Source organism: Triturus cristatus, chromosome 7 (genome assembly GCF_964204655.1).
Source record: "Triturus cristatus chromosome 7, aTriCri1.1, whole genome shotgun sequence".
Lineage (NCBI taxonomy): Eukaryota > Metazoa > Chordata > Amphibia > Caudata > Salamandridae > Triturus > Triturus cristatus.
In genome coordinates, this window is record NC_140590.1 from 1,544,970,003 (window position 1) to 1,544,996,540 (window position 26,538).

At 43.0% G+C, this 26,538-nt stretch overlaps 1 protein-coding gene across 2 annotated transcripts in view; it reads left to right on the top strand.

Annotated features, from left to right (window-relative positions):
- The window catches only part of HNF4A (hepatocyte nuclear factor 4 alpha), a 572,114-nt gene that overhangs the window by 121,801 nt on the left and 423,775 nt on the right, over positions 1–26,538 (top strand). For both annotated transcript variants that reach the window (XM_085619322.1, XM_085619324.1), the window contains exon 2: positions 14,158–14,229. In XM_085619322.1, coding sequence (XP_085475448.1) covers positions 14,158–14,229 — 72 coding nt within the window. The remainder of the gene's footprint in view (positions 1–14,157; positions 14,230–26,538) is intronic.

A 26,538-nucleotide genomic window follows, 5' to 3' on the forward strand; every position in this document is an offset into this window, starting at 1 on the left:
CACCACCTGTAAAAATGAACACAGTACCACAGTTATGGGGTTTACACCCAGTAGTAGTCCACTACTCATGTGGATCTTGTAATGTCTACCATTTAACCAACCGCAACAGATCATAGATCTAGGTGAGAACATATCATGGGTTCAAAATAGGCACACTAACTGCAATACCACCCAAGTGGTCTATATGATCACCTGCCCATGCCATTTAAGATATATCGGATGACTAGTACAAAGATCAGGTCTTGAGTTGGGGCACACAGGAGTAATATTAGGTGCAAAAAGGTCACCACTAAAATGAGCAACCATTACCTGTCAGCCAACCATGCAGCAAATGACCTCCACAGGGAAGTCTTAGAGGCTTCAGACCATGTCAATTAAAGTGCAGACAAAATTCTTTAAAAAAAAGAACAGCATTGGATTTATCACCTGCAGATCTATAGGAACGGCCATAATGACCATAGTCCCTGGTTGGCCTTCTTAGGGAGCATGGACAAGATAAGCCTACAGTGGTAACTGAACTTCACCACTGCGGGATCACCTATCCCGAGTTAACCCTTAAAAACATCACAGTATGTGACTTTATCATAGTGACGGTTTTGCAGTGTAAGAAGGAAAACATAACTCTGGTGTAATAAGGGAAGGATAAACTCCCCCCCAGGGCTGAAAGAATGTTGATCTATTAGATAATACTACATTTTTAGGGTCTCCGCTCTTTATATTTCATGCTAAGGGAGATATTTGATGTTAACCGGCTGCTTAATAAGGGCACTTTTTAATAACAACGACATAGTATTTCATAAGATATTTTGGATTACACCTGCTTTTTATTCCTATATGAATGAATGAACTATACTATATCTTTTGGACAACATAAAGTACCTGGGACACTTGGTCCCTTGTCTCTGTTTATCATATGTTAACACTCCACTCATGCTACAGAAATTAGAGTCATGTAGCCATTTGGTTTTGATTGGCACTCCACCTACAGTACTCAAACAGTGGCACGCGCACTGCCAGTGTTGGTATGTCCCCCATGATAGATGCATATCAGGAGAGTTATGAAACCTCACGCTGTCCATCCAAACTAACATGCAAGATGTGGAGGCCTCACTAGGTGAATGCAACGGACGATTCCCTTGAAGTAAGTGAATTGATGCATTTTAGGCTGCACCGATATTAATGCTTGCATCCATTTTGATCTGTAATGTTTGACTAAAGGGCCCGCCTGCCTCCACCACATCCTATGAGGCAAGTTTGTCATTGTATTGTTTAGGTATGGTCATGATTTTTTTGCTAGCCCTGCACTCACATTACCTTTTTAAGATGCTAACTGACTGGTTTTTAAAAAAGAGTCTAAATTACCATTGCCAACTCCAGTCCCAACTGGTATCATTTTGTATCGACTACATCCACATTCACCATCCGTTTTTAATACCACTCAGTTTTGGATATTAGGAATTGAAGGTAATTTTAATTTTGTTTGCAGATCCCACCTAATACAATTTGGAAGTATCTCCTCCTGGTAGAGGTTTGACCCATCTCAAGTATTCGGGTTAGTGATCCGATGATGAAACCTGCCACTAGAATACACTAGTGGTGTTAATGCATGCCACTAGAAGACACAGGTGGTTGAGGGTCTCTCTTAAAAATAAAAATAAAAATTGTGAGACTCCTAATACAAATTAGCTTGTTTTGGTCCCACTCCCTTGATTTTTTGATTCTGCTTTTGAAATCAGAGTGAACGTATCTCCATTGATTCTTTCACCCCCCATTTTTGGTGATATTTGAGACAAGTGTGGCAGGTAAGCTCCACCTCCTATCAAGTCAGAGATGGCCCATATTGTTGCCACCACCTATTCCCCTCTGTCTCACTGTGTTGGAGCAATACACAAAGACCTACTGTGATGTCACCCAGGATATAGTTGGGACAAGAAAATGGCAAGGATTTAGGCCCAGATCTCTGTACTGGGGTGAATGTATGACATTGTTCTATATTCTGTCCATCAATTGTTCTTTCTGCAACTTCTAAAAGTGGCATTTTTAGAATTGTGACTTACAATTTGACTTTATCATTGAAGAGATTTTTTAACTTACAATTCTTTAGACACCAAACCTAACCTTTCTATCTACTCCCAATTAAAAGTTATCACTTATTAACTGTAATATGTTAACCCAATGTTATGCTATGGGAGAGGCAGGCCTTGCAGTAGTGAAAGCAAATGTAAATGTTTTTCATTACCAGGACATAAAAGTACATGTCCAACTTTTTAAATACACTGCATCCTTCCCTCTGGGCTATTTAGGGCCTTCCCTGTGGGTGACTTATATGTAGGTTTAGGACTGGCAAAAGGTTTATTTTGCTAGGTTGAAATAGCAGTTTAAAACTGCACACACAGGCTGCAATGGCAGGCATGAGATGTGTTTAAAAACACGTCTTAAGGTTGTGGCACGTAAAGTGCTGCAGGCCCACTAGTAGGGTTTCATTTACAGGCCCTGGGTACATATAGTGCCATTTTGTTAGGGGCTTGCTACTAAATTAAATGTGCCAATTTGGTGTAAGCCAATACTACCATGTTTAAGGGAGAGAGCACAAGCACTTTACCACTGGTTAGCAGCAGTAAACTGCGCCAAGTCCTAAAAGACAACAGAAACGGGTTCAGAAAATGGGAGGGTGAAGGCAACACGTTTGGGGATGACTCTGCAGAAAGGGTAAAGTCCAACTGCGCTCCTTAGTGGTGTACAGTGGGTATTTGGTATGCAGGGTGTGTGTGGGGTCCCCACCCCAATAGAAAAGGACTACGCTTGAACCGCAAATCATAAATTCTGTTTGTAGTTGGGTTTTTATTTAAAGCTTTCGCATAGACATGCTCATTCGGGACATCATTCTTTAAACATGTAGCTTACTAGAGAATTGTTCGTGCTACCAGGTAGAGTTTTTTGCCCCAGCCTGTATTTAATTTCAGTCCTAAAACTCTGCAAGAATTATGTTTCCAATATGATATTTTTAAGTACTTGCAAGAGAGTACATCAATTGTACATGAAATAGGGTCCTGTGTGCCTAAAAGCTATTTTGATCGATATAATTTACAAATCTGAACAATATGACAAATCTCAATTACCAGTAACCTTGATGACATTTTTAGATTGGATCATTCCAGTAGTGTGCTTAGAATGCAGCAATTTAACTACAGGTACTTGTCTGCATCCTGGGTACAGAAGCAGGACTCTAAACCAAGCAGAGAAGTGGATGTTTTATTGTCTTTTCTGGATGACTTTAATGGACAGGTGCCACTGGCCTCAACATCAACCTGAGGTTGAATATTAGCAGCTGTTAAGTGACTTGTACCTCATTATGTGCATTTGCTTTCCTCTGGGACCCATAATTGTGGGGTGCTCAATTAACACTGGTCGATGTCCTTTATAGGGAAGTAACGCCTGTTATCCTCCCAAGCAGAGAACAATATTATTTAATTATACTCTTTCTTTCACCTATATTTTCAAGCCCAGTTTATAAATTTTGGGGCACATGCATCAAGCCCGCATTTTGCGATTTCTAAATAGCGAATTTTACCGATTTGCTATTTAGAAATCGCAAAATGCAATTCATGTAGTAATCACACAAAAAAATGTGATTCCTTAAAATTCCTTAATTGCGACTCGCAAATTGCGAGTCTCACTTAAGGAATTGATTCCCATTCATACCTATGGACCCAGAGGCCCATAGGAATGAATGGAAATTGCATGCGCAATTTGCGAGTATCCAATAGGTACTCGCAAATTGCGCATACAATTTCAAGGGTGCAAGGGTTCCAAAAGGATACCCTGTTGCACCCCTGGAATTCCAATTTTCACACATGTTGCGCACACACATGCCCCAACGGCATGTGCGTGTGTAAAATGTGACTTTAAAAAATGCATTTTTATGCATTTTTCAAAGTTTTCGCAAGTTACCAGCAACTTGAAGTTGATGGTAATTTGCGTTTCTTAAAATAGAAATCGCTATTTTTGTAGCATTGCATTTAGGGGATCGCAGTTTGCGATTCCCTAAATGCAATTGCAATTTAAGTAATCGCAAATTTTGCGATTACTTAAATAGCGATTTTTGATTTGGGATTATGCATTCCAAATGCAAAAAGTGCGGTTGCAAAGGGGCAGATTCTGCGAATCTCCCCCTTTGCCAGCACAAAAAACAATGATGCATGTGCCCCATTGACTTTGTATTTCCTGTATTTAAATTCTGTATATTTTTAGTTTTTTTCTAACTGTCAGCTTTGGCCAAGTTATGCTGTTTCCTTATCAGATGTGTAACTGTTAAATGTATTTTTCAGTACTCTGACAGCATTTGGGGCCTGGTGCATGCAATATAAAACCTTACAAAAAGTTTATTACATTTTTGCTAATTGCCAATTTCTTTGAGATTCAAACAGGAAAAATAGACAAAAAATATTAATGTTTATCATTAGACAATATCAGGGGGCGTAGCTAGCAGTGGAGCAGCCATTCCAGTGCACTGGAGCCTAGAGGAGGAAGGGCTTCCAGCCCACCCTGGACTGGCTGCAGTAAGATTTCAGGACAACCTATTTTAATGAATTGGAATCCATAGCATGGAGACTTAGAGCCGGATTAGGAGAGCAGCTGGACTTACGTTCGACCGCCATCCCTTCCGATACAGGACCACCCGACTAGCTGTCGGCGGTCTCACTGCCAGAATCATGAAGCGCCACCTTCATGGCAGTCGCAATGTGTATCTTTTGTTTTGTGGCGTGTGCTGCTGCAGTACACAAAAACACACTCAGTACATATCCCTGCACTATGTGTCAGGCACCGCCATGTCAGCAGTCCAGAGGGAAAGGGGGGCCCGCTACGGGCCCCCAATGTCCCTTTCCATCTGCCTTTTCATGGTGAGTAAACCGCCATGAAACGGCCAGCGGGAATGAACATCGTAATCCCTATGGCGGTGTCTGGCAGGCACCGCTACCATTGTAGGGATGGCAGACCCTCTGATGGGCTCCTTGAGCCCGTCGGATCTGTGGCGGTCGGTCTCTCTGACCACCAAGCATCTGTCCGCCATTATAATACGGCAGGCGGAAATACTGGGTCCGATAATAGTGGGACTGCCACTGACGGGATGACGGTGGCGGTCCCACCGCCATCATAATGAGGGCCTTACTTTGTGTCAGTTCTTGGAGAACAGACCTAGTAGGAGTGATTGGGAAGGTGTGGAAATTAGATCCAGGAGAAATGAAGAAGAGACAGCAAAGGAGCAAAAGAAAATGAAAGAGTGAAAGTTAGAAACTGAGACAGAAAAGTGACAGAAGGAGAAAACGTGATAAACACGTGCAAAAGGTGTTAGGCAAAAGGAAGAGAAAGCAGCCAGAAAGAATAATGTTGGGCTAAGAACAAAAGTTTAGGAGATCGAAGACAGAGCGAGAAGTGATGATAAGGTACACTGCAAGAGAACCAACAGAAAGGAGAGGGAGAAAACATGTATATTGAGGAAAGGTTATAGGAGAAAATTCTGAAGTGTGGTGGAAACAAATGTTTTAATATGATCAAATCAATATACTAGGTGATGCCATTTTCCCACATTATCATTTTTGCGCTGTATAGTTTACTCTACTTTATGGACCTGCACTCTTCGCCATGCACTTTATATCATTCCACTCTGCGCCACTCACTCTATGCCAATCTACTCTGCAACACTGCAGTCTATGCCACTGCACACTATGCCATGGCATTCTACTCTTTGTCACCCTACTCTACGCCAGTGCACTCAATTCCAATCCACTCTATGCCACTGTAATCTACTCTGCACCACTGCACTCGACCACACTGCACTCCATGCCAGCAACTGCACTCTACTCTGAAACAATCTACTCTATGCCAATGCACTCAGCACCACTTCACTTGGTGCCACTCCACTCTACTCTGCGCCATTGCACTCGACAGCAATGCAATCTACACCAGTTTACTCAGAATTAATGCACTCTATGCCAATCTACTCTACGCTACTACACTCTTTGCCACTGCACTCTATGTCACTATGCGTTACTCTGCAACACTTTACATCACTGCACTGTACGCCATTGCACTCTAGTTCCTGCACTGTACGCCTTCATTGCTCAACTCTACACTAATACCCTCAAAGCCACTCTAATCTACTCAGCACCACTGCACTCTACAACAATGCAATCTACGGCACTGCACTATACTCTGAAACAATATACTCTATGGCACTGCACTCTATACCACTCTACTCCACTCTGTGCCATTCCACTCTACACCACACCACTGCAATCCACTCTATGCCACTCCTGGCCACTCTGTTCTACACTACTGCACGCAACGCTACTTCATCTACACCACTTTAGTCAAAACCAATACTTTCTACAAAACTGTACTATACGCCAATCTACTCTGCACCACTGTACTGTATGCCACTATGCTCTGCAAAACTCTACACCACTGCACTCTATGCCACTCTACCCTACACCATTCCACTATACGTCACCTTACTCTGCACCACTCTACATCACTGCACCCTACATCAATGCACTCTACGCCACTGCACTGTACAACACTCTAGTCTGCAACGCTGCACTCTCCGTGACTGAACTCTACTCTGCACTACTCTGCACCACTCTACTCTGCCACACTGCTTTCTATGCTAAGGCACTCTACTCTTCACCACTCTACGCCACTCTATGCCAATGCACTCTATGCCGCTACACACTACACCACCACACTCTATGGCATTCTAATCTACTGTGCACCACTTGACTCTGACACTGCACTCTATGGCACTTAACTCTATGCCTCTTTACTCTGCACCACTCTGCTCTTTGCCAGTGCTCTCTACTTCAATCTAAACCATTCCAGTCTAGGCCACTTCACTCTGCACCACTCCACTCAATGTCACTCTACTCTGCAACACGGCACTCTATGCCACTGCACACTACATTAATGCACTCCACTCTGTACCACTCCACTCTACGCCAGTGCACTTCATCCCAATCCACTTACGGCACTCTAATCTACTCTGCACTCTGTGCCACTATACTCTACCATGTGCAACTCCATTTTAATCTGAAATAAATCTACTCCACGCTAATCTGTCCTGCACCACTCCACTCCACTCTGTGCCACTCCACTCTATGCAACTGCACTCCACTCTGCACCACTGTACTCTACTCTGCATCACTGCACCCTATACCAATGCATTACACACCAATTTTTTCAAACCCAATGCACTCTACGCCACTGCACTCTATGCCAATCTACTCTGCATCATTGCACTCTATGCCACTATACTGTACTCTGCTGCACTCTATGCCATTGTACTCTATGTCACTGCACCGTACGCCACTCCACTCTACGCTGCACCACTCTACTCCACGCCAATGCACTGTACACCATTAAACTCTACAGCAATACACTTTACGCCACTACACTCTGCATTACTACACTGTATGCCACTCCACTGTACCCTGCACCACTCCACTCTACTCTACATCTCTCCACTCTATGCCACTCTTCTCTGCACCCCTGCAATCTACTCTGCACCACTGTACTCTACACCACTTTACTGCACTCTACTGCAATGTACTGTATGCCACTACACTCCAGACAACTCTATTCTGCATTTCTCCACTACATGCCACTGCACTTTATGCCAATTCACTCTAAGCCACCTTAGTCTATTCTGCACCACTGACCTCTTCAACACTACACACTACTCGGAAACCATCTACTCTATGCCATTCTATTCCACTCTGCCATTCCACTCAACTCCACTCCACGTCACTGCATTCTACCCTGCTCCACTCCACATCACTCTAGTCTACACCTCTGCACTGAACACCAATGCACTCTACACCACTTCACTCAAAACCAATGCACTCTACGCAACTGTACTCTACGCCACTCTACTTTACACCATTGAACTCTACATCACTTCACTCTGCACCACTCTATGCCATTGCACACTACATCAATGTGCTCTAAACCACTCTACTCCACACCACTGCACTTTATGCCACTGCACTCTACTCTGCAACACTCTAGTCTACGCCACTCTACTGCGCTCTACGCCAATGCACTGTACACCAATGCACTCTATGCCATTACACTCTACACCACTACACTCTGCACCAATCTTATCTACCGTGCACCTCTACACTCAAAGACACTGCACTCTATGCCACTTCACTCTACGCCTCTCTACTCTATTCTGCACCACTCTACATCGGCGCACTCTTCGCCACTCTACTATGCACCACTGCACTCTACACCACTCCAGTCTATGTCACTCCACTGTACTCAGTACCACTCCACTCAATGCAACTCCACTCTCTGCCACTCTACTCTATGTCACTGCTCTATGCCACTTCTCTCTACCCTGCACCACTCCACTCTATGCCACTTCACTCTACTCTGCGCTACATCCACTCCACATAACTCCACTCTGCCCCACTCTACAAACCTGTACTCTATGCCACTGCACTCTGTACTACTCTACTCTATGCCACTGTGCTCTACACAACTGCTCTATGCCTCTGCACTCTACACTTCACCGCTCCACTCTACCCTGCACCGCTCCACTCTACCTTGCACCGCTCCACTGTATGCCACTTAACTCTACTCTAAACTAATCTACTCTATGCCACTGCACTATATGCCATTGCACTTTATGCCACTCTGCGCCATTCTAATCTACACCTCTCTACTCTACAACACTCTACTCTATGCCACTGCACTCTACTCCACTCTACACAAAACCAATGCACTCTATGCAACTACTCTTCACCATTGCACACTACACTACTATACTCTACTCTGCTACACTCTATGCCACTGCATGCTAGCCACACTATTGTACTCTGCACCACTGCTCTCTGCGCCACTGCACTCTGTGCCACTGCTCTCTGCACCACTGCACTCTGCGCAACTGCACTCTGCGCCACTGCACTCTGCACCACTCTATTCTGAAAGACTGCACTTTCCCTGATCTGAACTCAATGCCAATCTACTCAGTACCACTGCAAGCTAAGCCACTGCACACTACACCACTCTACACTATTGTGCTTTATGTCACTGCACTTTATATCGCTCTATTCTTTTCTGCACCACTAAATTCTGTGCCACTCTCCTCTGCACCACTCTACTCTGCGCCACTCTACTCTGCACAACTCTACTCTGCATCACTGCCCTCTACTCCATGATCCTCTGCACCACTGCACTCTGCTCCACTGCACTGTACGCCTCTGCACTCTACCCTGCAAGACTTCACTCTACTCTGAAATAAACTATTCAACACGACTGCACTCTACCCTGCATGACTTTGCTCTATGCCACAGCACTCTACATCACTACACTCTATGCCAATCTACTCTGCATCACTGTGGCTATGCCACTTCAGTCTTAGCCACTCCACTTACTCTACTCACTCTACGATACTCCACTCTGATGCTCTACTCCATCTACTCTACTCTATGCCACACCACTCTACAATGCTCTTCATTACTTTACTCTACACCACTCTAAAACACTACTCCACTCTACGACACTCTATACAACTCCCTCCACGTCCCTTTCCTCCACTCTATTCTACTACACACTACTCCACTCTACTTCGCTAATCCACTCTAAACCAGTCCACTCTGACACACAACTCTACAAAACTTTACTCCACTACATGCCATTCCACTCTTCACCAATCTACTCTGCTGTATGCCACTCTACTCTACAACACTCTATATCACAGCCTTTATGCCACTCTACTCTGCTCTACACCACTCCACAACACTCTATGTCACTCCATACTATGACAATCTACTCCCCTCCACTCAACTCTATTCCACGCTATGCCCTTCCCTTCTACAACACTCTACTCCCTCCAGGACACTCCACTACATTCCACTTGCCTCTACTCCATGCAACTTAACTATACTCCACCACTCTACGCTACTCCACGAAACTCCACTCTACTTCACTTTATGACACTCCACTCCATGCCACTTTCCTTTACCCCACTAACTTTTAGCCATGCCGAACAGTAGCCACGCTTGTGTACAACATGGCTGAAACATATTGGCAAAGTCAATAGCTCTTGCATAGGGGAGACCTATTGGCTTTGTCAATTCTTGTCTTCTTGCACAGTTTTCTATTTTATTTTCAGTAGCACTCAAAGGTGACTCTCCAGCAGCATTCGCTGAACACAAATAAATTGACAAACATGTTAATCAAGAAATATGAACAAACTATCATTCATTTTTTGCAATTTATTAAGTACATTAAGAGGCTCATTTACGAAAAAGTCACACAGTGCAGCACAGCAAGTCACCTTGCTGCACCTCACTGCCCTGCGTAACAGGGAAAGGGCAGGAAAGCGCCGTATTTAAGGCAATACAGTACATTCCTGTCCTTTCCCCTGCGCTGGCACCCTTTTGGCAGCCTAGCGCCAAAGCAGGCACCTTTGCACCATGGTGCAAGGATGCCTGTGATGTATGCAGAATTCTTTTTGTGCAGTAAGGTGCACCTTCCTGCACAAAATATTCCTGGGAGGTATATTTCTCTTTCTACGTGTGCTGCAGAATGCAGCACACATAGAAAGCGGAAAACGGGCAGTAATGAAAATATTTCTCCTTTTTACATCTCCCCTGGGAAGGCGTAAGATTTTGGCGCATTCCCGGGTTTGCAAATTCTTGTAAATCTGGCAATGCATCAAAATCCATTGGGGGTGGTGTGGGACCTCAACAACAAAAACGTCAAAACTCTGCGGGACTGAGTTCATGCACACCATCAGGATAAGTTGGCTGACATTATTGATTCTATGCTGACAGAGCTGTCGCTAAGTGAAAAATAACAAACAACAACATTGTGCACAGTGATCTTTCGCTTTTGTACAGAATGTTCAAGGCTCTGATAATCTGCCTAGAAAAAGTGTAAATTTAAGCAAAAGTCACGTCAAAGAACATTATCCTATACAGGCATGCAAGCAAACGTGTGTCAAGTGTCAACGTTCAAGAAAAGATGTCAACTTTAAATATGAGCATATATATAAAATGGTGGTGTTCTTGCCTGGGCCAAATGTGACCACATTTCCCTGGGAAGGCATAAGATTTTGGCACCTTCCCAGGTTTACAAGTTCTTGTAAATCTGGAAATGCGTCATAATCAATGGGAGTTGAGTGAGAACATCCTCACAACGCTGATGGAATACCTTCCAAGGACAGAGTAACGCAACTCAGTGATTTGCGCTGCGCTGTGTTACTCCAGATGTTTGAAACCACGCAAGTGGCTTTGCTTGGCTTCAACAATTTAACATCGAGGTTTGCGTCATGCATGGAGCACATTGCATGGTGCAAATGCGACGCAGGCCTCTCATAAATGAGGACCTAAGTGCTCAATAACCCGCGGTCAACTATAATGTGTGGTCCAGATTGCCAAGGTGACCTTTGTTCCTTATGTCTTTTGTTGTATCCACAAAGAATGACTGACTTTATTTGCATAGCACGAACAGCTACTCAAATTGAGGGTCGTGGGACTGCTACAAGAGTAACGTAGGGAGGAGGAGCCAGCTCATTCTTGGCTGAAAAGATAGGTTTTTAGGGAATTGTGGAAGGCAGATTCAGTTTCCATGCTTCTAAGCTGAATTTGCAGGCGGTTCCATATTTTGGCTGTCTGTACCAGAAAAGAGGTCCCATAACGTTTTGTGTTTTTTCAAGCAGGGGTTGATATGAGGTGAGCCTTACTGGACTGTAGATTTCTGCTTGGTTGGTACTCTTAATTCTTTTATTCAGACAATGAGGCCAGCGTTGTGCATGGCTCAGTGTCCTAGAGTGAGTGCTTTAAAGGTGATCCTTTGGCAGACTGGGAGCCAGTACAGTTTAGTAAGAAAAGGTGTGGTAGGGGTATCTTTTTTGAGGTTGAAAAGAATGCACACTGCCGTGTTTTGGACTACCTGAAGACAGTGGATTAGGTATGCAGGTAGTCCCAGATACTAGGAGTTCATGTAGTCTAGCCTGAAAGAAACATGGCTTAAACTACCGTTTTGTGGGCCTCGCACAGAAGAAGGGGTATGAATTTTCTCAGTGTCCTTCGGATCCATATACAGTTTCCGGCAACTGACTGGATCTGGGTCTTGTTGGATAAGTCGTTCTCAAGGATAACTCCCAGATTTCTCGCTGCCTGAATTGCTTTGGGGGTGGGGGGTGTAGGTCCTTCCTTGGACCATGCCCCGGACCAGCCCGGATTGGTGTTTAACCCTAACAATAGGATTTCAGGTTTATCCGAGTTGCATTGTAATTGACTTTCCTTGAGCCAGCCTAAGACTGCTCTCGTGCAGTTAGAAAAGTATTCCTTTTTTGTGTCTGAGTTACCCTCATAGTAATAAAACAACTAAGTGTTGTCGGCATATGAGGCTATAGCGATGCTGATAGACTCTACCAGGGTGGCACGTGGAGACAATAAAACACTGAAAAATGTTGGGCTTAGTGAGTAGCTTTGGGGTACCCCGCATTTGAGTGGTTTATCCTTGTAGAAGGGTGGTTTCATCCAAACTGATTTTTCTCACTCCGTTAGGTAAGGTTTCAACTTCTCTAAGGCCAGTGCCCTGATTCCACAGTTAAACAGGCATTGTAGAAGAATGTAATGGGGGACTGTGTCGAAAGCTACCAACAAGTCTAACTGAATGAGTGCAGCATAGTGTCTGTCATCGAGGGACATTTTTAATGACTTAGACATTTCCAACACTATTTTAGTGCTAATAATAAACATAATAGCTTTATAGCTATCCCTCGCTTCTTCAATGGTGGTATTATAGCTATTATCAATGGCACCAGCTGTTTGGATGACATTTATCATCTCTGCTATGGATGGTGGTGTTCCTAAATTAACATCAAATAATACAGTCGCTTATAAACCAATTTGCCTTTTTCCTATGCTATCATCTGAAGCAAGGGCCATGGATCTGAATCCAAGTGGAAACTGACAGGAGTAAATCTCTGACAATTTCCAGTGTAAGAATGGGTTGTAGAACTGTTTGGGAATAGCAACAAATTCCATGGACTTCAAATAGGAGAAGCCAGTGGTAACAGTTTCCAAACTCCGGGGTCTGAACTTAATATACTTGTCACTCTCCCTGATATCTTTTGTATCAGAAGTCAAGAAGTGGATGTCAGAAATACAAAGAAAATATGTCTCACAGAGCCGTTTGCTTTCTATATGTGGCTGTTGAAGGACTAAGGGCATGGCAGGGGGTCAACCCTGTGAAGTCATTGGAGTTCAAAGTGTGCAGAAAGACACCTTTTCTACCCTTGGCATTTTGGACAAGAGATAACCATGCCAAATTTGTGAATTTGAGGGGAAGCACCCACTTCCCTAGGAATGCCCACCCCGAAATGCTCACTCCCTTCCCTGGATGAAGAGTTACTCATACACAATACTAAAACAGACTGGGTCATGTAAAGCATGAGCACATGTGTTTGTGATTGCAAGCTTACAGTCAATTTATAAAAAAGGGAAATGTGCACTCATAATTCAAGTCATTTGTGTGTACAACTAACAAGCACATGAGTGCATAGTCTGAGCCCATGTGTTTGTCGGCTGTAACCAGGCCAACATTGAGTGAGATTGTTATACTACTGAGCAAATAATGTTCTAAGTTGACTGGTCATTATTGTATGTACTTCAATGACATTGGAAGTGATACTACATATAACATAACGACTATCTTGTAACTATGGAAAATACCATTCCAAGATGGCTGGCTACCACTGTTGCCTTTGCCAATACTGGCACAATTTAACAAACCTGCAGTAGGAAACAACAAGCATGACAAAGAGAGACTAATATGCCAATCATTGTTTGCTCTGGTGCAAACACTGCTTTGTTCCACTTTCTATTATATAACATGCAAACAACATTTTGCTTCGTCATTTAAAACAGGTGAAATCTTTATATAATATGCGTCAATAATTCACCTCAGAATTATCACATAAGAAGCAGGTCAGTGTATTTCAGTAAGGAATGTTTTGCGAATCACACTTGGTTGGGCTGGATTTAGTTCTGGGCAATGTTTTTTTTGTATCTTACACCACACACCAGGCTGCTGTTTTTTTGTGAAAAACGATATTTATGCAATACACTTTTGTTTCAGGACACTTCCCAGCCATACCCACATCTCGAAGCGTTCCCGTTATAATCTCTGAAGAGAAATCAAAGACGACAGGTAGTGTAACCGTGAATAAGTACAGAAATGAAGATAATGGTATGTCTGTTCAAACTGTGGCTTTGTTTCAAACAATCTTAGGGTTTCTGCAGAATTTTATATAGCGCTAACTTGACCCGAATCCAATGAGGTATCAGAGCGCTTTACATAGCACCAGTTACGTTAGATGAAGAGACACATTCATTTTTTTTTTTAGGCACGGGGAGATTAAGTGATTTGCCCAGAATCACAGGATGTTCAGCGTCATTACCGAGACTCGAACCCAGGTCCGAGGTCGAGCGCCCTAGCCATTATGCCAACTCCTCTCCCCAGGGTTAGTGGAACAATGTAGGCCCTTAGACCCAGTGGTATCACAAAGAGAGCCATCCTTTCCCTGGAAAACTAACATCTAGGGTGGAGCATGTGAAAAAAAGAGATTGATAACAAGAACTAGTTTCAGGTAGCAAAACAATCAACAGCTAAGGGCTTGCTCTCTTTAAAACAACCATTTCCCAGAGTGGTTAAGTCACAAATGCGTTCTTGAACTACTCTTTTCCTGACTTTTGTTGTTTATTTGTTCTGCATAAATTGCACATATTAAAATTCACTAAAAGCGGTCTGGGAAATCCAGAGCATCCTGCTGGACACCACTGAAAGACATACATTGATAATATTCTTTTAACTAGCAATAGGTACTACTGGATTTATTTTATAAAGGGGAACATTTGTATCATTACTCCTTCAATCTATTGAAATTTCAATAAATTAGAATCAATATATGAATATTCCAGTATTTGGTAGTTGCTTAACCGAGAATCAAGACCACTTACTTACTTTTCTGTACAATTTCATAAAATCATCAATTGGTGATACCCACACTGCATGTGAATCATAGGCCTTCTTTAGGAAGATATAATACAACTGTATGTTTAAATTGATAAATGTGTGTCCATATGACCGCTCTTTTTTATGTTGATATGTGTATCTTAAATATGCTATTTTACATGTATAGCAGCTTTGAGTACCATGTGCTTTTTAGAGGAGGATGATTTACATTGGAAATAAACTATCTACATTTTTTGGTTATTCTGAGTACTTGTGGACACCCAAGGTCCAGTTTTGGCACTGCTAAGTATTTAGGATTTGTAACCAAGAAGGACAATGTTTTTCTTTTGAACCAGCATGTATTACCGCTGTATTGTGATTTACAGTACGTGTGTTGTTTGTAAAGAAAAAACAGAAATACAGTATTACAGCATTGTTTTTAATAGGGCTGTTGTTATTTTACAAGTTAAGAATCCTCCAAAAGTTACAGTAATCGACTGCTGCACAATGTAAGTTTTTACACATCAGGTGGTATGAATATTGGTGCAAAAATTCACCGGTGCAGACTACGTAATCCAGAAATGTTGCTGGAAAATTGCACCACAACCAAAGTTGTCTATGTAATCTGACCTTTGAGCAACGCTGAATTTGCAGCTCCATATTTAGTCCAACATATTCCTTCCGCCCTACATATGTAGTCAATACAGCCAATTATGCTACTTTTCAGGATTCTCAGGCATTGGATCAAGTAAGCGCTACTGTTTTTGTAAGGTTACAATCATTATTGGCTTTTACACCAAGGTTTCCATGGACTTTCTTTTTCTTCGAAAGATAAATATTCTTGGAGGTGGTAGGATTGAGGCAGTCACTGGGTTCAAACATTCATGTAAGATTTCCATGTTGAAGAGGGATACTTGATAAGGGCATCGTAAATGTAGTGATATTGGTGAACCACAAAGAAGCCATGACCTTCATCATTCCAGGCTTTGTTTCTCAGTTATTGGGTGGTATTTTGCTCCATCAAGGTCCATGATCTTGACCTACCACTACATCAGAGGCACCACTTCTATTACCACTGCTTCAATATGCCTTTTCAATGTACATTGATGTGCTAGTGACCATTTGGGGCACTTTCTGCTCACATCCTGTCATTTTAGGAAATGTTAATATCTATTTAGAAAATTAAATTACCTCTTCTCTGCTCAGATACTTATTATGATCCATTTTTTATCCTCGTGAGCAACTCATGAGTCCAGCCATATTCTGTACTTCGGGTATCATTTATAGTTGTGGAGGTTGGCCTGTCATCCACCTGGGGGAGACATCATAACCTCCACCACTTTGAGGATTGCGAACTGTCATATTCGTAGATCTCTGCCTGCGTGGACTGGTAAAGATCTCCATGCCTTCATAGGAGCTGCACCCATGACGGCGCCTCTGAAGGTGATTAAAGTTTACTGAGCAGCCACCATGTTTCATATGGACACTCGGTAATCTTTATGTTTTACAATAACAAGTTCTACAAAATGGGATTTTTGTTTTTGAAAAGCACAAAACTAATGACCCTGACACAGTGGAGTTATCTCTCAAGGTGTGGAGATCTTTTTGTTTCTGTTGAGGACCACCGGCTTTGCCTGGCCATCTGAAACATGTAAAAAGTATCTCAGAACCTACAACTGAGATACTTACACCGATGGCTGTAAGCCCGTCAAGCGCTCAGTGTTAATTTTCCACTGATAGAGTCTGCAGGGTCACTGCCAGCGGAAACATGACAGTCAGACTGACTGTGGGCAGGACGTCAGTTTGACGAGCATGGACAGTGAGGATGTGGGCGGGCAGAAAGCCCGTATGTCCCTGAAAGAAATTCCCATAGCAGAGCGGTTTAGATTAATACAAATTACATTTCTACCCCATGTACACCACCCCAAGGAACAACGCTGGAGGATGGGTAGGGAATCTTCATCGACATGCCTGCTTTGTAACGCAGAGCGTAGAGACTTCCTGCACTCAGGATAAGGGCGCAGAGTTTGCAAAGATACTGGCATAATATTGAGGGTGATCTATCAGTAGTTACACAAGTTAACTCACTCTTTCCCTATGATGGGGGCTACATAGCATTGCAGATGAACTACAAGCTAATATATATAACACCTATTTTTGGGGACTTGGCTTGCTGATTGCTAATAGGGGCACGCACTTGACAGACATGGAGAACTCTAAACACACCTGGGGCAGATGTTCTAAGATTTTACTCTGTGTTTGCATCAAAAAAGTAACTCAAATTGGCGCAAAATCTTTTTGTCTGATTTTCTTTCCAGCACTCAACTTATTAGGCGCTGGAAATAATGTGAAAGTAACGCAAAGCAGCTTTGCATTACTTAGCGCCAAGGGGGTGTACTATGGGTGGTGCATGGGCATTCCCATGCTGACGCTAAACCCAATTTACTAAATAAGGTAGACAGGGTTTAGTGTCAGAAAATAGTGCACCCTTCAACCAGGAGCTATGAAGGAGAAATGCTTTTTTTCTCCTTTATTTTCTGACTTCGATGTGTGTTGCACTGTACAGCACACATAAAAAGTGGGAAAATGTTTAAAATTAGTCTAAGCATCGTATTTTGTACTGGAAGGGTATCCTACCAGTACAAAACCTACGCTTGACTCACAGAATTGCATTATGGCGCGAATGTGTCTCCGTGGTGCACGGCAGCTAACTTCAATGCTGGGGAGAGGTGTGGAGAGTGCTTTTTAAATTTAGCTCTCTCCTGCTCTCTCCTTCTCACGCAGTGCAGCGCAGCATTTGCAGCTACTGGACAGCGCTGCGTGAGAAATTGGTAAATCTGTCTCCTAGCCTCTCTAAGTGGATGGCTAGCCTTAATCGAAGCAGATTATTTGAGTTACAAGTATATAAGTACCGTGGCTGAACAGAGAAGGATGGACAGATCTGGGTGAACTGGCAAGACTATTATGATGACAGAAGTGAACATGTATCCTTTGCACCAAGTGCTCGATGACCTATGTTCTGACCATATTTACATTCTGCAGTCATTGCACGTTCATGTTGATGAACCATGCTTTCTAGCATATCATTATTGTAACTGCTCTGTTTTATAGACATATTGCTCCAGTATATGTTAGAAGAAAAGAAAATACAAATAACAAAAAAAAACTTTGAGGGAATTGAAAAGTCAATGGGCCCGATTCACAAAGGTAAATGTACACTTTTGTGTAAGGCTACTACTTTTAGGTATTCACAAAGGTAAGCTTAGACCAAAAGTCGAGGTTTATGACTTTCTGTATTCACAGAAGGCATTTAAAGTAGTATTTTTACGTCCAAACTCGGGGCGGAATCTAAACACTCAGTACAGAATCTCCACCCCGAGTGCAGAGATTCCACTCCGGGTGTGGAGAGTTCACGCCTCACCCAGAGTGTACTCTTTGTTCCTGGAGTGGAATCTCCGCACTTGAAGTGGAGATTCCGCCCCGAGTGCAGACATAAAGATACTACTAGTAAATGCCTTTTGTGAATATCAAAAGTCGTACCAAAAGTCGTAAGACTTTCGTCTAAGTTTACCTTTGTGAATTCCTAAAAGTAGCAAACTTACACAAAAGTGTAAGTTTACCTTTGTGAATCGGGCCAATGTTTGTCTAAGGGGCACAGGTGTCCACATCCTGGTGCTGGTTGGAGATGACCAAACATTGAAATGTTGGCATACAAATGACCACAATTGATTCCAACTTTTAGTTGCTTGGGATGCTCCATACTCGACCCACCTAAATATCTTTGTTTTCGTGGTATTTGTACTGCCTCAGCAATTACATGTATAATTGCTTTATCTGTGTTTCGCCTATATATATGATAACATGAGCCCTAAAAAAAAAATCTGGCAAGTATGCTGTATATATTTACAAATTAAGCACTGGCCACAATTGAGGAGAAATCTGCAGTAGTAAATATCTCAAAGAGTGGGAAGTGGGCGTTCCAAGGCAAGGCTTGCCTTGAAAGTTTGGGAACTCCTACAAACATGAGCATTAGTGAACCTTCCCATACTCCTCCTTGTCCCCTTTGCACCCTGGAAATGAATGGTTGGATATTTACTTGAACCAATATCTGAAGTAAATCCCCTTCAGAAATAGGAGGGGGAATGGGTCACCTCCAAATGTGTTCCATGCAGAAAAAGAAATGTCTATTTGATCAAAAGATTCCATTCACCCTGCATAGATTTCTACGCTATGTAGGACTCTGCACAGCAGGAATAGGATACTACTGTAATTGTCACATAAAATTTCTAATAGTACACCTGGGGCCATATATAGAAGTGCCCCAGGGGTGCAACACCCGTTTGGCCCGCTTTGCATACCCCACGGCACTTTGGTATTACAGAAGGGCCTGCAGATGCTTGTGCAGCCCCTTCTGTAATGCTGAAAGCACTGGCGCACAATGCAGCACACATAAAAACAGCAAAAACGTGGAGAAATGGCATTTCTCCTCGTTGCGCCCTGTTAAGATCAAAATTTCCCTGGACTTAATTTTAGCGCAGCCCCATATTTACGCAAACCCTTGTAAATATGGGGCAGCGTCAAAATCAATGGGTGTTGCGGTGGAATGCCCAGTGCAACACCCATTGCCCACCCCTTTCATGCTAAGAATAGCGTGAAAGGTGGCCTTATTTACAAGGCAGCGTTAAGCCACGTTAAGTGGCTTAACGCTGCCTTGTAAATAAGGTGAAGCCCATATTGCCACCACAATGTCCAAAAAAGTGATGTTATGGTGGCGATTGGGGCTTGTAAATATGCCACTTGCTTTCTTATATCCCTTCAATTGAATTATTACTAACTTGCTGTCAATTGTAATAAAAGTGAATTTGAATTTGGCATTTCATTAACCTTGTTGTTTGATTTAGTGGTTTAGTTGTTTACCTTTCATCCGGGCTTTGCCTCTTGGCCAAAACAAATGTTCTCTGTAAAGAACACCTTCGAGTTATGTCAGTGCTACATCAAATACCTATTTAAAACAAGCATTGGCATAGCCAATAGGTCTTGCCTTTGGGACCTTATAAGTGTTTAGCCATGCAACAGTTGATGTTGTTGCACCAAGGATATTGTGCTGCATAACTAAATACTTATAAGGTCTCAAAAGCGAGACCTATTGGCTATGCCAATACTTGTTGGGTTTGTGGTTCTAGGAGGATCTCGAGCTAAGCCACAACCACACTTCTGGCTCGAGCCTAGTTCAAGCTTTTTAGTGGCTTGCCCACCTCTAGCGATGGAATTTTACTGTTCGATAAAAATACTAAATAGCAAAAAAAGTGGATTTAACCAGTAAAATGACCAGTAAAAGTAATTAAATGGATTACATGAAACTATGAACTATTGTGATTTTTACCCTATACACCATCAAACGCACCACATTTTCCACCCCAGCTGCAACCCACAAGCAACAGACAAAAGACAAGCACGAAAAAAACACAAGTATTGAGAGATTTTAAAAAGACACAGGCCAGGTGCAGAAATCGGACGTCAGGATAGTGGAACATCGCGTCTATGTGGTAAGAACATTGTTGTGAGCTGTAATCAGCCTGGTACCTGCTCTCTGGTTAGTTCCTACATTATTTTTGGTATTTTCATCATGATCTGCATATACGTCGTTGTCTTGTCAGGCTGAGGGACTGTAGGCCTATAAAATACGGCAGAGCTCGTCCCAGATTAGTCTGCTCAAAAGAACATTTCATGTCTGAAATGAGGAAGTGCACGACTTTGTGTAGAGTTGGTGCACTGCAGGGATTGTTTTCATGTTTTATTTTATTTTCAATTAAGCATGTGATCAAATTTCAAGCCACAAACAAAACGTGCTCCCGCAAACAGATGGGTGTAAAAACCGTGTGTACCGGGTAAAAATCAAGATAAGTAAACCAGATGAAGAAACATTTGGTGGACTATTTAAAAAAAATAAAAGTTCTGTGCTGAGCAAGAAAATTTTATATTACTTGATGTTCTTTCTTTTTTTAGTGCGCTACTCATTTCATTTTTCGTTACTGTTGTCACCAGTCAGGCCTTTTAATATTTAAACGGACTATTGAAAAATTGATTGCAAGTTGGTACCAGGGAGACGTTGCGTGGGCTGTTGTGTTGAGTGATGGCACCCGCCGCACAGCTCAGTGGTTTGCTTTCCTGCCTGGTGGGTGCCATTTTATCACCGGCACCGCAAAAAAATTCATAGCAACAAAGTCCCACACTGACTTGCCCCCTAACCTTCCCGATGGGGCGATGCATGCTCAATTATTCACATTTCGTTGTACTAGCGTGTGCACACGCTGATCAGCCGCGTGCTGCGGGAGTTACCTTTTTTTCCACCAGGCCAGAGATTCGCTTTTAATTATGTAGTGTGCTCTTCATTACGCGGGGCCAGCTCAGTTCAGATTTAACTTCTTGGTTGTTTAGGAAATGCAGCGCTGGCGCAGGCACTGCCTTGGAGCGTGAGGAGCAAGCAAGGTGTAGAAGAATGCAAGGGACTAATTGCCATCGTGCGAAACGACAAAAACCAGCTTGCCTTAAAGTAAAATAATAAAAGTAAGGCACAATTAACATTAAGTAAATAAAAATGTTTATATTGCAGATTGAAATTTGTAAATATCGGGGGAATCCCATTGTTCAGGCCGGGGACCATGACGGGACAGAAAAAAGGCTCTGCAATTGTCTCAATGTTGCTTGGTCCTGTGGACCGTGACGGGACAGAAAAGCAAGGTTTCAGACGGGGGCGAGACTCGCATAGCGTTTACCTTGCATGAGCGAGCAGGGGCACCATCTGTTTCAAAAGCGCAAGCGTGATAATTGCTAACAGATGGCGCCAGTGCTCGCTCCCGCAATGGAAACGCCAAACGTGCATCTATAGAATGCAATGCAAAACGTGCAGGCTTTTTGCCAAAATGCTGATCGATTCCAGAAGTTCCCCTCCTAAACAGCGCATGCGCGCTGCGTAGGCGAGACCTAAAAATAAAAGCACAAAAATGATTCAAGTCAAGGAAGTAGCTGGTTTGAGACAGAGTAAAGAGAACAGAAGTTATGTCACAGGCCATGAAAAGTCTGGAATCTTAAATGGGTAATGAAAGTGTGCTGCATGGCTACCAAAGACAAAGAAAGAAAAAAGTGGGTCTATGGTTAGATGGTTAAGAAATGTAGGGCCTAATTTGTAGTTCAGAGAATGGTCATTACTTTGTCAGGGCGATGGTACTCTGTTTTCCTGATGGAACAACAGTTCTCTGAATTTACAGATGTCCACAGGCGCAGCAGACATGTCTTAGCATTGGCAGGAACTGCCATCACAGAGGTCCCTGTCAATGTATTAAAACTTTGACGGCAGCTCCATCAAATAACGGTACCATCTGTCAAACTTTTAACATGTTTTTGTATTTTCAAAGAAATAATTCCGCTTTGGGCCTTGTCTCTCATGGTGTTGGGGTCATTTTGCGGTTTGAACTGCCCTTTACTGCCAGGTTTTACCTGCGGTGACGGACAGTGAAAACTGGTCATTCGAACACTCTCTCTAAATTGCACAGGCCATTGAGTGTCCATCACTCTGACAGCCCTCACTATGTTGGGTCGCTGGAGGAGTATGTCAATGAAAGAAATGGAGTAGTCTCAGTCATTGACATACTTAAGGTCTGCCCATCTGTAAATCAGGTGGAAGGACCTTAGGTCGCTGTTGCAATTTTGAGTACCCTCGCCTCCAGACTCTAAATCATTCCCAAACTATTACAAAAGTACCATTAACATCAATCACACTGCAGTTATCATGCAATACTGAGAAAGGCAAACTCTGGATAATACATTTCAGGCAAAGTAATAGTGTCATTTTCTAGTTACCATTGAATGAATGAGCAGCAATACATTTGATAGCAAAGCCTACGCTTGGTGTAATAACTTTCATTTAAGCCTGTTGCTAAAGACAGGGGAAATAACTTTTACACTTACAGTAATTAAAAGATTTATGAATGCTTTGAACCAAAGGTAACGTGAGGCAGATCAGCAAAAATCACAGTGGCAAATCCTCCGTGCACCACTTTGCACCATGGGGTGTTTCTTTGGGTGAATCAAAGCAAATGCCTATAGATTTTGACAGACCGTCCAAATCTACTAGGGTTGCCTGAGTGGCCTTTGCATATAAAAATTGAAGTCTAGAGGAAGTATGAGCTAACAAGGATGGAATGCATTGATTTCCCCCAGAAATCGAGACATTGCATGTCTGCTACAGCCCTTCTACAAATGACCTGCAATGGAATTTGTGCTGGAAATCTGTGGTTCAAATAGAGATCATATGTTGGACAGTGCACAATTACCTCTGGACCGTGGTGCGAGACTGTTGGCAAACTGGCAGAGCGCAGTGTTATGCCAAAATTTGCAACGCCGCGCTCCGTCAGTTTCAAAACACAGGGATACACCATATTTTCAAAAATAGGGCACACCCCTGCGCTTCCCCTAGTGAGGGAGCTAAAGATGCTGCCTAGATCCAGCGCAGACACCCTTGAGCCATGTTGCAAGGGTTCCTGTGCTGCAGGGGTGATTTTTTATGTGCAGGAAGGAACACCTTCCCGCACATTTACAGTCGATTTGCAGATACTATGGAAGAGCAAAATACAAGGAGAAATGAAACATTTCTTCTCGTATCACCTGCTTAACACCAGGTATTCCCTGGTGATATTTTTGGGGCTGCCCCATACCTTGTAAATATGGGGCAGCGTCTAAAAGCAATGAGTTTTGCGGCAGAACGCCCACTGAAACACCCATTGCTTGCCCCTTTCATTCTAAGTGCTGCGTGAATAGGGGCATTATTTACAAGGCAGCGTTAAGCCACGTTAAGTGGCTTAACGCCGCCTTGTAAATGAGGCGAAAGTCTTAACGCCACCAGAACGTTGGAAAGAGTGACGTTCTGATGGTGTTACCTCTTTGTAAATATCCCCCTTTGTGTAGTGCAAGGCAGGCTGTCCACTGGCACGACGATGACAGCAGCATCATGTCAATCTCAGTGGATATGGTTCTGAACTGTGCTTTCTGCTTCTGCCGTTTGCATTTGGATGCTGTGCTGCGTTGCAGAAAAGCTAGTCTGGGCCCAGATGTGAAGCAATGTCTTTTCAAATAATCAGTGTCAATGAAGTTCAGAAACAAAAGGCTATAAGTCTGTCCATTTAGCTCACCTACTCAGTGTAGATTTGAAAGACTGGATCACACCATCTCAGAGGGTTATAAACCGATGTAAAATGCGTAATTACCCTTAGCACACCCACCTTTGACAGAAGGGCTGACTACATTGAGGGCCTTAAAATTAGAGGTGCGAGAAATTAAGATTTAGCAAAGTCAATTTCACTCATTTTGATTTGCTGGAGAAATTTCTCAGACAAAAAAATTTCAAGGCCTCTTTTTTCGTATGCATGTTTTCCCCTCAAAACAAAATTTCATCACCATTTAAAAAAAATTAAGTTTCATACCTTTCTCAAGTCCTTGCTGAGGTCCTAATTATTGGATTTTCCATATTTTGAAGTTTCCTAATTTTCTTACACATTTACACTCTAGTTTTCTTGAGCCAGTGTTAGTTGGCACCAGTAATTCACAAGCATTTTGGATGTTAGTGCATGCCATGCTCATCTTCTTCCAATGTGTGACCCAACACCAAACTTGCATGCAAAATACTCATAGAAGTGACAATTTCATGCAAAAACCCTTTCTCACTTGCTTCACGAAATTCACATATTTTTCTTAGTTTTTTTGTCATATACAAGATGTTTGTGAAAAACACAAACTTCACAATAATGGACAGCATTGTCTCACTTCTATTCAGGGTCTTTCACAGAGGGCAAATGGGATGATGCGAGCCAAGAATTCCGAGGGGTGGTAGTGGGTCATCATGAAGTATGGAGCACACCTATAATGGCAAAAATTATGTTTAAAACGACTACTAATCAGGTATCCCTTGTACTGAGTCAGGCATTTTTGGCTTCTCCCGTGATGGGCGCTGGCCAAGGGAGTGGGTATAGGAGTAACATACAACCACAGACTATGCCAACGTTCCTTGTTTTAAAAGAGCAAATGAAATACCTCTCAGGTATATTGAATATCACAATATTGTAATTTCATTTTCAAGTAAATATTACTGTAAGGAAATTCTTCTTTTTGCATGTTTATGTCCACATTTGTTGACTGATGCTGCTGGTTTCTCAAATCTGAGTGTGCGCTGAGGTCTGCTAACCAGACGTCAGTGCCTTTGTTCTAACCCCTTGCAAGTTGTATATTGAATTGGCTACCTCAATTGGCTTTATAAGTTCCTAGTATATGGTACCCAGGGCATGTAAGGCAGAGTGTCCAGCCAGGGCTGTAGCACTGATTGTGCTACCCTCTGTGTGACAAAGTACAAAATGGCTCCCAGCCTGCCACTGCAGACTGGAAGGGCAGTGGTAATACCTCTAGTTCGACTTTGCCATTCAAATCAGTGGCAAAGCCCCCACTTACCTTGACTTTATATGTACGCCTCCCCTAAGGAAGGCCTATCAAGCCCTAAAGCATGGAGCTATATATTAATAAGTAGGACATGTATTTTGCATATATGTCCGGATAGAGACATTTCTAAATTGTCGTTTTGCTGTGGAAGAGTTGATGGCCCCATGGCTAACACAGGGTTACTGGCTGATCACTCAGCCTGACTAACATCTGAATGGGACTACTGAAATGGAAACTGTAAGGTATCAAAATAATTATGGCATTAAAACCGACGTGATGCCCAAGTCAAATTTATTGTCACTATTAAAGAAATGCAACTTTAAGAAAGATGCCTCTCTATGACCCAGTTTGTCATTGGCCTCACATGGTCATTAGCCACCAGACAGCTTTCTGCCCTCCTGGGCATGTTGTGTTAATGATTCCCAGGCTTAGGAGAAATAGAAGCCTGTTACAGGGTGAGGTGTTACCTGCCTTCACAGGAAGCCATTCAGGGTGTTAGCCCAAAAGGAGATATTCAAAGGCAAAGCCACCTTTGGTGGGCAAATGGGGATCACAATCTTGAGAGGATGCCCTTTGTACAGGTAGACAGGCTGGCGGTGGGAACAGAGACTGGGGACCAGTACCCCAACCAGTTTTCCCATGTAGCCCACAGGTAACCACACCTCTAGGATGGGCTACCAAGCTCCTAATATCCGAGGAAGGGTCCCAACATCTTGAGAGTAGGCAGAATAGTGCACTCTGGGATTGCTAGATGCCACACTTCGCATGAAAGATGTCAACAAAAAAGAGGGAACAAGGTAGTCCATTGGCTGGTAACCACATCACCCCCCAAGAGCCCTTTCTAGGGATAAATATGGCACGCCTAGCACCCTGAACCTCGGATCATGCTGGAACTGGAACAAGAACCGTAGAAGGACTGCCCTGCTAACCCCTGGACTTGACAAAGAGAGGCTGTGCTGTCTGCTGGACTGCACCTTGGGCTAGCAAAGAGAGGACTGTGTCTGTGGCTCCTGGCTTGGG